Genomic DNA, 17,956 nt, shown 5'->3' on the forward strand with positions numbered 1-17,956 from the left:
AAAACAAAGGTAGATCAAGTTGACCATTCTTTCAGGAATGACAAGTCCGCATCCGCCTCCACACCACCCAATTCACTTAGGCTAGCAGAGTGATGCAGCGGGCTGTAAGGTAATAACCCACACATTCTCAAATATTCTTGACGAGATAACAACCTCCCCTCCTTAGCATTGTCTCACATCGGTTCGATTGTTCTTAGCCCCAATAAAATAAAAAAATTAGACATCTATTTATTTTATGTGTTAGAATATTTGATTATTCAAATCACACTATTTTGATGCACGGTTAAAGATGCTTTTAGCAATACAATTGTGATAACTTTGCATATGAATATGCTCTCATACGAGAGAGATGACTCTTTTTAACAACCTTGCTTTAGAGATTGTCTTTCTAAGGTTCGATGATAGTCTCTACTATATAAAAATGAGTTTTTCTAATGTGTTTATGTCCTTACTTTCAGGAGAATAACTTGTATTACAAGTCATTATTACATTTAGATCATAAAAAGTTATTACGATGAGCACAACGATTAAGCCCAACACATGATTATGAAACAAAAAGGTAAAAATAAATATGAGAACAAAAGTTATCATGACTCTCGCACAAACAAAATATGCTGCCTAGACAATGTTCTCTAGCCCATAGTGTACGAAGGCGACGGCAAGTTTATTACAGTGCTTTTCACTTTGGTCATCATGTTGATACTGTTTGTGATGCCTTGAGATCCTATTCCACTGTCCTTGATACCCTGAAGAAAAAAAAACCAATTCAGTACACTTGAAATTCACGTCTTATGATTCTTGATCTCTATTATCCTTCCTTTAGTTAATATACTAGCTTTGTCACTGTTTTATTTGGTTTCGGTTTGAGTTACCTGGAAAGGGAAATGATCTGGACCCCTAGCAGGAGACGAGTTGATTTGCACGGTTCCGGTTTCCATGGCGTCGCTGATCAGCATTGCCTTGTTGATATCATTGGTAAAGATACAACCCTGCAGTTGGTTGGACAGTGATTAAAAGGTTGGAAGTAAGCTCGTTTACTTGATCTATGCTTATGTTCAATTTTTCATGGGAAGTATCAAACTCCAAATTCATTATTAAACCAAGTATAGAAGTGTGAGTTTTTCAAAAGCTTGTATGATTTAGTCAACCGAGCCAGTCCTGTGTTCGAGTTCGTCTCGACTCACACCTTATCGCCTGAGTTCAAGTCAAGCTCGGTTGAGTCGTCCATTGTTATATATGAACCAAACTATACAAAACTTAAATCGATTTTACTTTAACCAAGCCACTTATAAGGTAATCAATCAACTTGTGATTGATTTCCAGTGTCTCCAATTCCATTCCTCTTCGTCACGTACCAAGTTTTTTACACTACAGCTTTCGTAGCTCGTCATGAGTTCAAGATTCCACTCTCACAATAGAAAACAGAGCAAAACTTCCAAGAAGAAATGTTAGAATCTATATCCTACAAGATGAAGCGAGGAAATTGTACCTGAAGACCAAAGTTGCTAGCATTGCAGTGATGGATACCTTCCTCAATTGAACCGATCCTAACGACGGGTAAAACAGGTCCAAACGGCTCCTCCCACGCAATCCTCATGTCAGGTCTCACGTGATCTAATAGCAACGGCCAAATGAGATTTCCCTCCCTCTTGTACTCTTGGCAAAACGTTGCTTCTTTCTCTTTGGCATCCATCACAAGTCCCTCGATAAAGTTTGCAGACGATTCTGAGACAACTGGGGTGATATCACAGTCATCCTCGGGTGCGCCAACAGTCAATTTAGCCACTCTTAACTTCACTTTCTCAACGAGTTCCTCAGCCACCGATTCCATCACCAAGACCACCTTCACAGCTGTGCACCTCTGACCACTGTCACAGATTTGGAGATCAAAATATCAACACTCACATTAAGCTTTGTGGTGGATGGAAAGGGATGCCAGGAAGAGCAATCCCTCTTTCTCTAAAATGTTACTTGTTACTTCTGTAGTTTTCATAATCAGGAACATGTTTTACACACACACACCCCCTCGCAACTTTTAATTTAAACATGCAACTCTATACATGAATCCTAGCCTGACTACAGATAGATCTTTTAACATAAATCTCCTCTAAAAAATAAAAACAAAGAGAACATTTCAAGTTTTAAATACATTTTAGAAGAAAATCAAGAATTCATGGTCCCGAAGATAGTAGAAAGTTTATTACATTATACCTATAAGAGAAACCTCCTTTTACAATGTTAGCAGCAACCAAATCTAAATCAGCATCCTCAAGCACGATACAAGCATCTTTTCCTCCTAGCTCCATCTGCAAAGGAACCATCCCGGCTTTCTTTGAAATCGCAACGCCAGTGTCACCTCCTGTGAAGCTAACATTAAAATGGGACCGTTCATCAGAACAAGAGATACTTACAAGAAGTAGCATAAAAACTTGAGCGAACTCGCACCATGTACACACCAAAACGAGCTGCTCTTTTTACCTTATGCAGTTTACCCCAGGATGCATTGTCAAGAAATCACCAATTTCAGAGCCTTTTCCTGTGATGCAACTAATAAGGCCTTTCGGAAATCCGGCTAAGTGAAAGCAGTGTACCATGTGAAGGCAAGCCACTGCACCCTGCACGTCAACAAATTCAAGAAACACCAAGTATTGAGTAATATAAGGATCAAGAATCCATACATGGGGCAAAAAAAGAAAATAATGTTCCCTGATGAAATGATACCTGAGTTGGAGGCTTGAGGACTAGGGAATTTCCCGCAATGAGTGCAGGGGCGATTTTGGAGACAGCAAGGTTTACAGGATAGTTAAAAGGTGGGATAGCCAAAACGACCCCGAGTGGAATCTGTAAATATCTTCATCAAATCAATCATATCCACTTTTTCCCCAATACATAATGTTGCAAGAATTTTAAGAATCAGACTAAAAAATTTATTTAGGACTTAGAGATTAGCATTATTTATGTTGGACAGAAATGTAAATATAACATAAACTAGGATAAAAAGATTAATCAAGAACCTTAGAACTGAGGCAATATTTGGTTCTTTCATTCCCTGGGAAACTATCGGATACCAGAAATGTTCCCTCTCCCAGAATTCTGACTCCTTCCTCGGCACAATAAGAAATAAGATCACCGGACCTGACAACCTACAACATTGTCAGATATTAGACCAATAAATAATCCAAAATGCACAACTGATCATGCACGAACTCGATGCGGGCGACCTGGTAGGATTTAAGCTCAATAAGAACGGTCTTAATCTTGACTATATTTCAATAGTTCGTCAGGAAACCATTGTGAGATTGTAACATTCCCCAATCATTGGGAGATTGATTTCCATACGTCCAATTTATTTAAATGTGAAGAGTGAATATTGGCCAACTTATCTAATTACTATTATCATAATTGCTCGTGCAAGCAACATTACAAGAGACATTACTCGACTAAAATTCTTGGGTTTATCCAAACAAATAAATATAGCACGCGCACGTGCACACATATATATGTATGAATGCATAGCTATAGCAACCTCAGTGAGAGAATCCTTTGCTGGTTTTGCAATTTCTTTGACTAAAGCCTCCGCAATTGGGGTTTTGTGCCCTTTGAGGATAGCAGCAGCTTTGTGAAGGAGCTCCGCACGCTTCCAGAGAGGGGTCTTGGCCCATGATTTCTGTGCAACTTTCGCAGCTTCCATAACCTTGTTCACCTCTTGTTGCGTACAAGCTGACAAAATCATGCAAAATTTAGTTCAATATGTGTGCACATACTTCTTGCATATGTAAAAGTTTCTAGTTCAAATGGATTGTTTCTTATTCTTGGAAAGATCTCATGTTCTGGAAACGTAAAAATTTGTTAAATTTCATGGCTTTCAGTATACAATTTTTCCCATTTTTCAGTTGAATATTATATTATTTCGCATTTCTAGGCTTCAGAATCAAATTAGATTAGATTCTGAATTTTGAGAATTCAATTCTTAAATCTCATGGAAAATGGAGCTCTTTAATCACTTGCCATATTACAATTTATGAATTTAACATAAATAATTATACCGAAAACTCAAATTTCGGGATTTTGTCTTCGTGCAATTTTTAGCCACATTGCATGACAGTTATAAAATTTACGATATTACATATTAAATTTTTTATTTTTATTTTTTTTAAAAAAAAACCTAATGAATGTATCATTCTTATATAACTAAATCCCAAATGTCACAAGTAAGCGTACCAAAATAACTAATTTCCCTTTGAAAAATGTCAGGAACGGAAACCCGAAGAACTAGGCGCAATCAATCTTTTAAGTGGTGACACGAAAAGACATGGATGTTCCATGAAACAAGATAGAGATCTTGTTCATTCAAGAATGGCACACACACACACACACACACACACACACACACATATATATATATACATACATATATATATATATATATATATATATATATTGTGGAACTGAATTCTGAACACCGCCTCTCCGCAGACCATCTTCCGGGTCCATGGCCGAAAATAAGTAAAGGTCATGCGATATATCATTTTTCTGTAAAACACATCATTCCAAAAACAATACTTTTAGCAATAAAACAGACGAAACACATTGTGTGTTGTTGTAGTATACCTTGAACCTTGTACTGAGTAGTTCTCGTGGTGGGATTAACGATAGAAACAGACTTCCCAGAAGAGGACTTCTTCCACTCCCCATCGGCGTAGTACTTATACACATCTCCGTCCAGTATCTCCGCAAAAGCTCCACTCCCCGCCATTGACGATGCTAGCTCCCAGACCTCGGCTACTCCGCCCAACCTTGAATGGTTACTATGATCAAGTTCGACACGAGTACTGAGCAAGTGTCCTACTGGTGAGATGTTGGTTTGGAGCCTTGTGTTATAAATAGATGTTCCGTTGGAAGAAGGTGAGCCACATTTATGTTTGGACGATTTTGGGTCGCACGTTCCGTATCCGATACAGCACACCCTGCTCTTTGTTTTGCCACTCGGTCGGCTGCCCTGTGTGATTGGTAAGATTGTTGGACCAGTAATCTTGCAATAACAAGTCATAGACTCTATATTCTGATTTTTTTTTTTTTTTATTACTCGTCCTACCAAAGAGATTAAATTTCATTCCCAACTTAGCCTAGGATGAGGTAAACTAACATGTTATAGATACAAATGAGATAGAGAGGAAATAAATGGAACCAACAATTAATTTATAGGGAAACGCAGGTTAGTCCTAGGCTGAGAAAACATACCGAAATTTCGGTATAACAAAGTTATTATATCGAAAAATACCAAATTCACCAAAATCTATACCGAAGATTTCGGTACGATAACGATATGAAATTTGTAAATTTTTTGTATATTTCGAAATAAAAAAAAATCAAAACAATATCTTAATATTTTAAAATAATAAAGTAATGGAATAAAATATATATAAGTTTTTTCCCGTTATAAAATGATATATGTTGGTAGTCCAGTATCATATCGAAATCTCGGTATACTGAAAGTTTCGTTTCTTATACAGTAATAATTCGATACAGTATATAGTTTTCCTTACCCTTTGTTAGTTCTACTGACCTCGATTTAATTTAATTAAGAAGATTTATGACTAGGATATCTAATTATAATTAAGGAAATCACATCCATGTACGTGATACATACAATCAGTATCATTGGACTAGAATCTTTTATTATACGGAACGATAGGGTTTCTGCTAGATGCATGTTTGACAACTTGTGGAATTAATACATACAAAATCATGTTAGAATTTACCAACCCTAGCTATAATCTTGTGAAAATTAGGGTATGCCAACCTTATTTATGGGAAAAACATGGGAAAAATTAGCAGTTCTTAGTGCAACGAAGCACTCGTTACGTGCTTAGATTTATATTCAAATATGATTAATATCATAATTGTAAAAATTAATGAAATTCCAATTACAATTTGAAATTATCACTTGTTACAATTTGAATTGAATATATATAAATAAGATAGTACCATAATTATGAAAAATAATGAGAAATTAAATTGCAATTTTGAAATGATGAATTTTTTTAAAAAAAAAATGAAATAGATTGTGACACTAAGCTTTTGTCTTTATTATAGATATTCTTAATAATATGGTAGATATATATACATCTCAATAAATTGGATTGTGGTCAAAATATAAAATTACATTTATCATATAAATGCCCTGAGTATGTGATTTTTGTGTACTATATGATCACAAAAATGTGATTTTTCTGTAGAAAGAATTTTATATTTAGAATTTTAATTTTGTCCACCTAAATTCAAAAAATTACTTCCTTTTTTTTTAATCATAAATTGATCATGTTCTTCATATTGAAACTTTTAAAACCACAAAATTATAAGAGTATAATTTTTTAGTTATAACCAAAGAGTAGGTCTCTTGTGAGACGGTCTCACGAATTTTTATCTGTGAGACGACCGGTCAACCCTACCGATATTCATAATAAAAAGTAATACTCTTAGCATAAAAAGTAATATTTTGTCATGGATGATCCAAATAAGAGATCCGCCTCACAAAATACGGCCCGTGAGACCGTCTCACACAAGTTTTTGCCATAACGAAAATTGGTAAGCTGAGAGGATTAATGGAAGTAAAGTTACGGGAATTAAATGTAAAAATTTGAGTATAATAAGTGGAGGCTATGGCAAAGCGGGAGTCGAAGTCATGGGAAGTTAAAAGTTTAAAAAGTATATTAAAAAAAAAACAAAATATAATGTATCTTTTTTTCTTTTTTCTTTTTTCTTTTTTTTATCTTGAAGAATATTATAAAATTTTCACTTAAATATAGTAAATGTAGGAAAAGTTCCTCATAAATTTAAAATTACATATTCTATAACCCCAATTATTTTGATTTTGCAAATAATTATCGAGAGTCACAATTTTTATTTTAAGTCTAGGAAGAGATCTCGAAGAATCGGATTCTTGATTCAATTGTAACAAATCTATGTCTTTAACTCAAAAAAATAATCAAAGTCACAAGTTGTGCTAGTTTTTTCTTCTTTTTTTCTCCATTTTATATTCATTAACAATTTAAAGGCAGCTGATGCACGGAGCAATCATACAACAAAATACAATGGAACCGAAATGGAATATTTTATGATTATGAGACCCAAATAGAATTTTTGTCACTTCCTTCCGTTGTGTGTAGTATGATGTTATCTTCAAATATCCTTCGCATCACTTTTACTTTAGTTTTGATATATAACTTCTGTCACGTCTTGAGATCGGGCCCGCGTTTGCGTGACTTCACAATGACCCCTATAACAACTACTTCGTATTCGTCCTCGCTTTACGAAAATGATTAACCCAAGTTGCTATAGAAGTCTATTGTAAGTCATTATAAACTCATTTTAAATCTGTAATTTTTAAGATGTGGGACAAGGGTATCACAACTTTGCTCAAACAATTTTTTTTGTTTTATTTATGATTTTTTATAAATTTTTTTGTCCATAATCTTCTAGAAAAACATATAATTCTAAACGTGGAATCGTGCGTAAAACGTTAAAAGCGAAGACGCCGAATAAATACATGATCTTTTTGTTGAGTCATTCACTGACGTAAGCATCGGAGTGGCCACGCCGGACACCCTTTCGGTACCCATTCACGAGTTCATCTCCTAGGCAGCAGGTCACAGAGAAAGCCATATATCACACTGCTCTTATTTCCTTCATTATCTTGATAGCAGATCCGGTGGAGCACCCGACCCGGCTCGTCCATTTCACCTGGATTGGATCAATACACATTCTTGAAAATTATACAACATTTAAATAATTGATCGAGGATGTTATATATGAAAATCATGATATAATATATTTTCATAAAAAAGTATTTAATTTTTCAAATTGATGACACCCAACCCTCCTTTGCCGTGCATGTTTTCTTATACGTCGATAAAAATGGACGTCAAAGCGGCCTAGAAAAATTCGAGAAATTCCAAACCGAAACAAATGATTGAAGACAAAGACACAAGAGAAAAAATGGTGAATGGAATTGAAGAGGAAGCATTCACTTCAACGTGGTAGTTGGCAAACTTGTGGCTTGCGTTTTGGGGATGGTCTTCGTCTTTTTCTGTGAATTTGCTTGAACCACTGGTTTTGGTAATGGCCAACGGAGCCCACTTCATCTAATATTTTCTGGTCCAAAAGTGTCACAAAAAGGTCCCACGATTTGCATTAATATTACACCCAAGCATGTAGCTATCCCATTTTCTAATTTATTATTTTAAAAAGAAAAAAGAGAGAAAGATCGTCCCTTTTCTAATTTATTATTTTAAAAAGAAAAACGAGAGATTGTTTGCCCAAAAACTCTGTTGGGCAAGAGCCCACTTTTGCAGTTACTTGCAGCCCGCCCCTCATGCCCTATATCAACAGTCGTATTTCGAGTAAGGGCAATTTTTTAATAGTCCAATTCGAGTTAGAATTTATGTTCTATCCTTTGTTATGTCTATACATCTAACAACGCTTTAAACTAAAAACATGCATAAAGTATCAAAACTCGCGGCTATGATATCATATGTTGTATGATAAAACTCACATATTTTTACAATGATATGATATTATCTACTTTTGGTCTAATCTCTCATGGATTTGATTTCGGACTTTACCCAAAAGACTCCATATCAATGAACATTTTTTTCATCTTTTTAACTCGTGATTTTTCTCATGTATTTCCAACTTAAAATTTTAGCAAGTGACTCGTGACTGGTAGAGAGATATTTTCTCTTCACAACAAATATTTGTTTAACCTTATATATATATATGTGTGTGTGTGTGTGATGGGGTATATTTCAATTTTACTATTCACCTCATTGTTAAAGCCTAAATTATTTACAAAAGCTCAAGTCCATTAGACACTCCTAAAAAATATTTAAATAGAGGAATAATAGCTCTCATTATTCAAGACACACTCTCATTATTTTATGCTTAAACTCTTTAGCTTTCAGATAACATCTTTAATTAAATTATTTTCTAACTTGAGCTAGCTTCGGAGTGTCTACGCCTAGCAAACCCTGACACCTCTTACGTTTGTTTGTGACGCATGTGATAAGCCACAAAATTTTCTCTCCACTACCTACTTGGACCCATTTACGATATGACTTATCTTTTTCATAATTAATATATTAATTAATATTTGGTCCAAAATGATTTCGTTTTTTTTTTTAACAATAGTTTAGCCCAAAAATTAAGCCAATTTTGGTTATGAAATATGCATTATATGATTTATAGAAATTTGCTCAAAAAAATAGTAAAATTAACATAAATATCATGAACTAATAAAAATGTGCAGATATTAAATAATATTAGATTTAAATAAAAAATCTTTTAAGTAAATTATATTAAATTAAAATACCTTTATTAAATATTGTATTAAATACTATTTTTATTTTTATTTTGCATTTAGGTAAAATATTATACGTTATTATACATTGGATTTAATATATGTCTCGATAAAATAAATTCTTGAGAATGAATTTTTCAAATAAAAAATTATAATTTATATCTAGTACAATCGAAAACGTGAAAACATTGATTCACTTTATTTTTTATTAGATAATTAGTAAGATTAATCCATTTATGTTTTTTGTTAGAAAATATTTTTATTACCTAATTAATTTTGGTGATGTATAAATAATATCATCGAATTGTTCCAGAACTAACATCTCTTTAATTATAACTTCAGCTTTTCAGATCGTTGGATCATATCAAGCCGTTTAGATAAGAGCATCAGAAGTTCAATCTGTTTTGGCAAGAAAGTCAAGTTGCGGTTTATCTGAACTCTAGATGTGAGAAATCGTCTATCAAACTAACCAGCAGTACACGTATTCAAATAGTTGAAACTCTAACTGCACTGCAACCACTGAGAATTGAGTATTTTCAAAAAGGATATTGTAACCAAGGCATTCAACATATGCCCTATTTATAAATAATTATACAGTATCTTACCAACTCCCAAATGACAGAAAGCTACCTATTTCGGACATGGTATGTCAGTTTTATGAAAAACAAGGAGCTTAAAATTACAAAAACACAAGGAACATTAAATGAGCATTTAATGATACGTACGACGACTGAAAATGACATGTTCATTCGAGTAACAGTACATATGATCATTAAAAAGCATATCCAACAGTTGAACTTTTCAACTATATATATGCAGATTTCAAAGAGAAGAACAAAAAATATCGAAAATATTGAAATATTTTGTTATTCTCTCAAAGCTTGTATATTTTCAAGATCTTCTATCACACTCAAGCTTTCAATATCAAACTGCTCACTTAGCACAGGCTTATCAGAATATATCAGATCTCCAAAGATCATTATGTGTTATACCACTAATTCAAGCCATCAAGCCGACTGTTGTTTTTTCTGTTTTCTGGAACAGAATATTCTTAAATATCCAGATATTGTAAAATGATCGATAAGAGTTTCAGCTTAGGTGGTGATATGTCCTGGCTGAAGTGGGTTTTTACAAGACTTTGTAAAACCAAATTCTTTTAGTGGAAGCATTCCTAAGTGGAAAAAAGAGTGTCGTAGAATGTTTATCTCCGAACATCCATAAAAATATTTTGTCTCATTTCATTACTCACTTATTTTCAAGTTGTTTCTTGTTAACTGTTGGTTGCATTATATAGTTTATCACTAGCCAAGACGGGCCTTTTCCGCACTTAATCATTTTTCAGTTGTCCAGCAAAACTAACCATTCAAGAATATTTCTTAACAAGCCTAAAAAATTTAAAAAAATGGTTCAAGGTTTAGAAAATTTTAAAAGAATTTATTCAATCAATCTAAACTCTAATATGATCCAACAAATGGTATCAGATCGGGTTTTTGTGGAACTTTGCTAACTATATTTTAAAATGACATCTTTTAACAAGATTTCAATGTTTTCCATAGAAGACTATGATGATTGGAAAATAGTATGCAGACAAATTTAGCAACTCGAGATGATGACATGTGGTATATCATCACTGACGGCCCGATAAAGATACTAAAAGCTGATACGATAGTTGCAATGACTGAGGGTGCATTACAGATGGTCGAGAAGCACCAATCATAATGGACTACATATGACAAGAAGAAAGCAAACCTTGACAACTTGACCAAGTAAATTCTCTACAAGACCCTTGACAATTATATGTTTAGCAAAATTAAGATTTATTCAACAACCAAAGAGATATGAGAGAAGCTGACCTAATTTTGCAAAGACAATTATCAAACTAAGGAGAACAAATTTGTTGTTGCAATCTAGAAGTTCGATGATGCAAAAACGCAGCCAAACGAGAATTTAAATGAGTCTGATGAATGGTTTAGTAGTATCATCATTGAAATAAAATCTCTTGGTAAAGAATACTCTAATCATAAAATTTCTTTGAAGGTTATGAGAAAATTGTCTAGAAAATGGGATGTAAAGATGGTGCTCATGAGGGAATCCAAAGATCTCAAAAAAATTGAGCCACATGATTTGTTTGTTGGTCTTAAAGCCTATGAGTTTGTGTTAGGATTTCGGATTGAAGAATAGCAATCCAATTCACAACAAAAAAAGCTCTAGCCGCCACAACCTCAATTCCAACCGTCAACGAAGAAGATTCCAACAAAAAAATCTGCTGATCAGATAAACAATGAGGTTATGTCATTTTTTTTTAAAAAAAATGGCAAACTTTTTATCAAATATCATTTTAAATTCAATTTTTACCTTAAAAAATACAAAGCTAGTGATAATCAATATTGCTTTAACTACAAAAAATAAGATCATTTTATTATAGATTGCAATTAGCCGAAGAAAGACAATAAGAAGCCATTTGATGGAAGACGGTCCAAAGACGAGAAAATATCTTACAAGAAAATAAGGACCAGAAAATATTGATTGCTGAGGAAAGTAAAAGCAAATGGACTGATTCAGACTCAGAACAATCAAGTTTACGACATCTATCAGCGAGAGTGATGATGAGAAGATACAGTGTCTCATGGTAGATGCCGAGCCACAGACACATAAGTCGAGTTGGAAACTGCCGATGATATGGTATTTGATTTTGACTCAAAAGAATTTACACTTGAGGATCTTGTTACGACATTGTATGATATGATAGATGATTATAAAAGTCTTTCGCAATCATTTGATCAAGCTAAGCCAGAAAGAAAAAAGTTAACATATAAGCCAAATAACTATAGTTGTTCGCAGCGAAAGGAATTTGACTGTCTGAAAGTAAAAATCAGTCTGCTAACGTCCAAAACTGATGATATACGAAGAGTGTTCCAAGAAAATTTTTAAAAAATAAACTATTGAAATTTCTAGTCAATTATTGGAACATGTCTTCTATCTCCATTGAGAAGATGCATGAGTTGCAAAAATCGGCCAATGATAGAACTGGGCTAGGATATGGCAACAACATTTCTTGAAATATTGAACATTGATGAATTTAATTGAGTTTGATTTTCACACTCAAAATAATCTTTTATAGAAATTGATTAAACATTTTGTAAATCATTTAAATTATATACAAGTTGAATGAGTAAAAAAATTTTGGTTTAAGCATTTTATCAAACACTTGGTATGCAATATTTTGGATATTTGGAAAAACGTAAAATGCTTCAACAATATATCTTAAAAATAATAGCAATAATTAAATGTAATAAATAAATAGACACAAAGTTGTTTATGGATGTTCGGAGATTAACAACTCCATCACCCCTTGAGAAGGAGCCACTAGAATACTTTGATTTATAAAATTCATTATATAAAATCATTTCAACTAAGGATTCATCTCTTGCCTAATTGAAACACCTAGCACACTCTCGATTGTATGCTACAACCTCACAATCCACATAATGTTTAACATATCTTATAACAAGACTACAAACACAATTTTTAATTTCTTTGTGTGAAGACTTGCTCAACTAAACTTTGAAGTTCAACTCTCATGTATATGTGTGAATTATTGTGTGTGATGATTTAATCCTTTACAATGTATTTATCTTTCAAATATCCTCACACATTGCTCATTCTAGCTAATTTTTCATATAGGTTGCTCATGCTTTGGATCCCCTTCCAAAGATTGCATTTGATATTCGAGATGCTGTATTTATAGGTTTGAGGAATGATATATACGTTAGACATAAGAATATAACCGTTTGAAAAGTTTATGTACTTTTTCTGATATTGAAATAGTCATTCATGTCTTGCTGCCACTTTCTCGAGCCTAATTGATTTTGAAGTTTTTTTTAAGTTGGACACTTCAACTAGGCTTATCATTTGGTTTTGCTCATCTGCTAGACTGGTTTTTCAGTTTTGCTCGTATGCTACACTGGCCATTAAGTTTTGCTCTCCTACTAAACTCGTCAATCAGTTTTGCTCGTCTGCTAAACTTTGATTTCAGCCTGCCAAAACTTGTATCTTCATCGTCATTTATTAGCATCTTACACTCCAATTCAGACTTTGACTTGTGAGTATGATTTGTAAATCATGATTAATCGTTTCATTTGGATAAACGTGCTGATCATGTTGACCAAAATACCAGAACTACTCATCCAACTAATGTTATTTTCGTTCGCTTAGTTTGGTCTTGCAACAATCAGTTTGCCAAGATAACATTATATTTAACCCAACCGACGTGAAATACAACTTGTTTCAAATCAATTTGTCTTTTTCATTATCGAGCTGTTAGATATCATCAAAACACTAAAACTTGTCAGATTTTCAGTTTGGCGAAATTCGAGTTCCATCTTCCAACTTAAGCTAACTGGGAAGTAAATACACACAAAATTATTTTTGGATGTTCGGAGATTTCGATAAGCTTATATCACCCCTTCTTCCTTACATTATGGTGCACTAAAAGGCTTTGTTAACTACAATCAATTTGAAATCATACACTTTAATAGGATTTAACACTGCCTAACTGAAATTCTTAGTAAACTTCAATCTACAATGGTTTGAGCAGTAAGACTTCTTAGTCTCAATTACACAGATTTTACAAGAAAATTCTAATAACAAATTTGACCCTCAAAATGATCAGATAATAACTTATTAACGTGTGCTTGCTTTCAGTTTGGCTCGCATAAAGTTTGTTTAGAGAAGACTGGTTGGTTTTCAAAAACTCAAAGATAAATATTGTAATTGTGTAACCTCTAGAGCTTGTTTAACTAATCTATTTATGGCTTAATTTGCAACGGTAATATTTTCAAAATGATATGTCAGTTTCCAAATACAGGTGTCGTTGTTGCCATATTATCGTCTTTTCTGACATATTCTGGTAGTGCGCAAAAACCTGACATTATGTTAAGATTCAGTGACTGTTAGTACGGAAAATTTTATCCTCTATTTCAGTTGGGATATGATCTTTTATCATTGATTATACCGATTCTTCATGGAATATTTGGATTTTGACTGAGTGATTGTCTTAGAAAGACTGTCGGTTGGACTTCATCAGTATCCTTGAATCTGTTTGGATATCAGTATTCTTATTTTGCTTTATCAGTCTGGATTTATAATCAGTTAATCTCTTCTTATAAACTTCATCATATGAACATTCAGTTTTCCTTATTGAATTCAATTATGTTAGATTCTATAATTATTCATCGGATAAGCAACCTTATTAAATCAATAAAACTTTAAATGTTCCAACATACTAAGTTAATGATATATGTGTTGCATATATATAAATCATCATGATATTTGTAAAAACTTTTTACTATAGGATGTAGAAATTTTAATAATTAATAATCAACCATATTATTGCTTAATTACCAATAATATTGAATTAAGATAACTAATTAGATAAATGAATATATTTTAGTAATATGTCATTATAAACTTTTGCAATGCATAATTTTTCTCAAATAAAAATAAAAAATTAATCAGATATTTTATTAATGTATTTCTGTATGATGATATTTTTATTTATTTATTAATTTAAGATTTAATAATTATATGAGCAGTCACATGAGATAGACATGTCCCGAGTCACAATTAACCACGACCCGCCCTAAAAATCTAGTAGGGTCAACGTGTAGGTTAACCGTTGACATGGTTCGATGAGTTTGAACTGGACTGGCCCTTGTATATGCGGGCCAGTCCAGTTGCAATTCATGTTTTAAGAAACCATTTCATAGTTAACTGTCAGTTAACAATTTATAAGCTACCATTTTAAATATGTCGGTAGAAGGGTTTGTATCCTTGACCATGGTCAACATTTTCTCGGTATCTTAACTAATAAGATGTGTGTCTTTTTGGTAATAAGTTTTATTAAATGTTATATATAAATCTTTTTTAAAATAAAAATAAATCATTGAGTTGTTAAAATCATCATTTTCAGACTTCATTTCATATTTATTGTAAATGATGAAAGTTGACTTGATTTTCATTTGAAATGCAATTCAAATTCAAATTTGATCATTTAAATTATATTAACATTATTTTCAAGTTCTATAAATAACATATACACTTATTTCATTTTTCATCATATACTTCCCCACAATCCAAGCTCCAAATATACAATTTTATATCTTTATTCTTAATTTTAAATCATCATTTTATTTAGTTATATGAAATTTATGTTTTAATCTTTCTAAAAATCAAATATTAATAGTTTTTATGTTTTCAAATATAATTATTTTTGTTTACACATTATTTAAAGAAAGGTTCAAGTACATCATAGAAAGACAAGGACAAAGAGAAGTTGACAACTCTAATATCAATATCGAGTTTACCAGCGGGGATCCATTTGCTACATTTGACACCAAGAGAGTGTGCACACACCATACGTTATTTCTAATAATCCATTTAAATCATCGATTTTTACAAAATATTTTCAGAAGGTGACACTTTCATCCCGAGAAATACATGCACAATGCAAATATTGTGTTGTATCATATAATTTCAAAACAGTGACAATTATGGGTCGCGATATATCCTGCAACAACCCAATTGTAATAATATAATTATTATTAATAATAAATTTAAATCATATAATAATATTAATAATAACAATATATAAACACACACACACATATATATAATCATATAATAATATTAATAATAACAATATATAAGCACACACACACACATATATAGCTTGCTTCTTCTAATGAATATACATGAAAGGTGTCAATGACGTTAGATACTTGACATCCTCTCCTCATTTAATTTTGCCTATAAATACCCTCATACCATCAGAAAAAGATAAAATTCGTGCAAAAAAAAATCAGTAAAAAAAGAGAAAATGCCAAGAAATACTTGAAAATTAGTAAATAGTGTCCAAAAATTTTGGAAAAATTACCTAAACTTCCTATCACACCCAAAAACAAGTTGGTGTAGGAAGTGTAGCAAAATGTTTCACGGATTACTTCGAAAAAATCAAAAAAACGTGAGAATGTACAAAGATATATTTCCAGAAATAACATTTTTAGGTTGCATGTTCATGTACTTGAAACGCTTGCTTAATGCTTTATTCAAGGTTCGGTTATTAACATAAATATTGTTATTTAGGTTGAGTAGAATCCACACACGTTAGTAAACTGGTCAGAAAGTCATCGGAAGCGGTTATTTTCCGATAGCAAAGTTGCTAGCCATCCACTTTTAAAATTCAAATTTTAGGCAATATAATTTGATTTTCTTGGAAAACTTTGTATACAAAAATTGTATATCATGATGAATGCAGTCTGCCCGGAAAAACTCAGCCGTGCGTGGTGTCAAAGTCACCTTGACGCGAGGCAACGTACAAGCACCGCCCCGATGACTGAAATTTTAGTGTCCGAAGTTTTCTGCACTTTTTCTACACTATAATTTCAAATTTCAAAGCTTTTGGAATAATCTATGAATTTATATGAATTTTTGAAGGAAAACGAAATTAAGTTCCACAAAGTTTTGGGATGGTTATCTTCAATTTTGTTGCTTCTGTATTTCCATCATGCACATTGTTTTTGAACTTAAGTGTAGAAAGAAAATTGTTGAACATGATGCCAAGTATGCTCAGGGTTCATTCAATGGCCAGAAACAGTAGAGCAAGTCTCTTTTTTCGGACCGGAAAATCCCATAGTCAACAAGCCTGAAAATATACGACCTGGATAGAATGAGTTTTGAATTAGAAAATAACTTTCTATACAAAAGTTATAGCATTTTACAAAATACGCCTACTGTTAAAATTCAGAATTTTTGGAATTAATTGCGAATTATTATGATTTTTCTTGTAATTTTAAAGTGTGTTCAAGCACCAAATTTAATCAAAATTTGAATTTAGATAAATTAATTATCGAGGAATCTTACTAACACATGAATTATCACAAAATTGATGAATATATGAATATTGAAGCAATTAGATTATCAAAGCAAATCACTGAGTAAGATAGGAAGGTGAGGTTTATTATTGATTTTATTAAAAATGACATGTTTGGCATGAAATTTATTGTAATTCTCTCAACTATTAAAATTTTCATACACTGCAATATATTAAATAAATCGAACTGTATATGATCACCTTGATTTATTTGATTGTCTGGTGTACTTGATTATTGTTAAAATAAATGAGATATGATTGAAACGAACGACTGAATGGAGCCGGGACAAAGGTCATGGTATCGGATTTCTAGTCCACTGGACAACGTGGCTTAGGCTCAGAAAGCGAGTCCAATGAACAACAGGTTCAAATCCTGGTATATGGTTCATATGAACAATGTGACTTGGGTCCGGAATCGTAAGTTCACCTTGGCTCGTACTAATCAATTGTACAGATTCTACATGAGTATGTGGGGAAAAGTGCTACACCAAATAATGGCGGGAGCCACTAGAATAAGGACAATCATGACATAATATTTCATTTCTTTTTCATTTCGAAACCGTCTAACCTATTAATCAAAGTTAGAATATCATCATGATTTATTTGTGATACATACATACATATAATATATATAACACCTAGATTATTACCTCACTAAGTCCTCAAAG

General features: G+C 32.5%; 1 protein-coding gene across 1 annotated transcript; it reads right to left on the reverse strand.

The window, feature by feature from the left end:
* Positions 1-456: 456 nt before the first annotated feature.
* Positions 457-4,996, reverse strand: LOC140983928 (NADP-dependent glyceraldehyde-3-phosphate dehydrogenase). The gene is made up of 9 exons (XM_073451081.1): positions 4,612-4,996; positions 3,527-3,720; positions 3,015-3,143; positions 2,722-2,841; positions 2,479-2,615; positions 2,212-2,367; positions 1,490-1,868; positions 873-989; positions 457-746 (listed from the first exon to the last, which is right to left on the reverse strand). Exons 1-9 carry the CDS (start codon positions 4,754-4,756, stop codon positions 633-635), a joined length of 1,491 nt encoding a protein of 496 aa, XP_073307182.1. The 5' UTR covers positions 4,757-4,996; the 3' UTR covers positions 457-632.
* Between the last annotated feature and the right edge of the window lie 12,960 nt (positions 4,997-17,956).

The sequence above is a fragment of the Primulina huaijiensis genome, chromosome 1 (genome assembly GCF_012295235.1).
Source record: "Primulina huaijiensis isolate GDHJ02 chromosome 1, ASM1229523v2, whole genome shotgun sequence".
Lineage (NCBI taxonomy): Eukaryota > Viridiplantae > Streptophyta > Magnoliopsida > Lamiales > Gesneriaceae > Primulina > Primulina huaijiensis.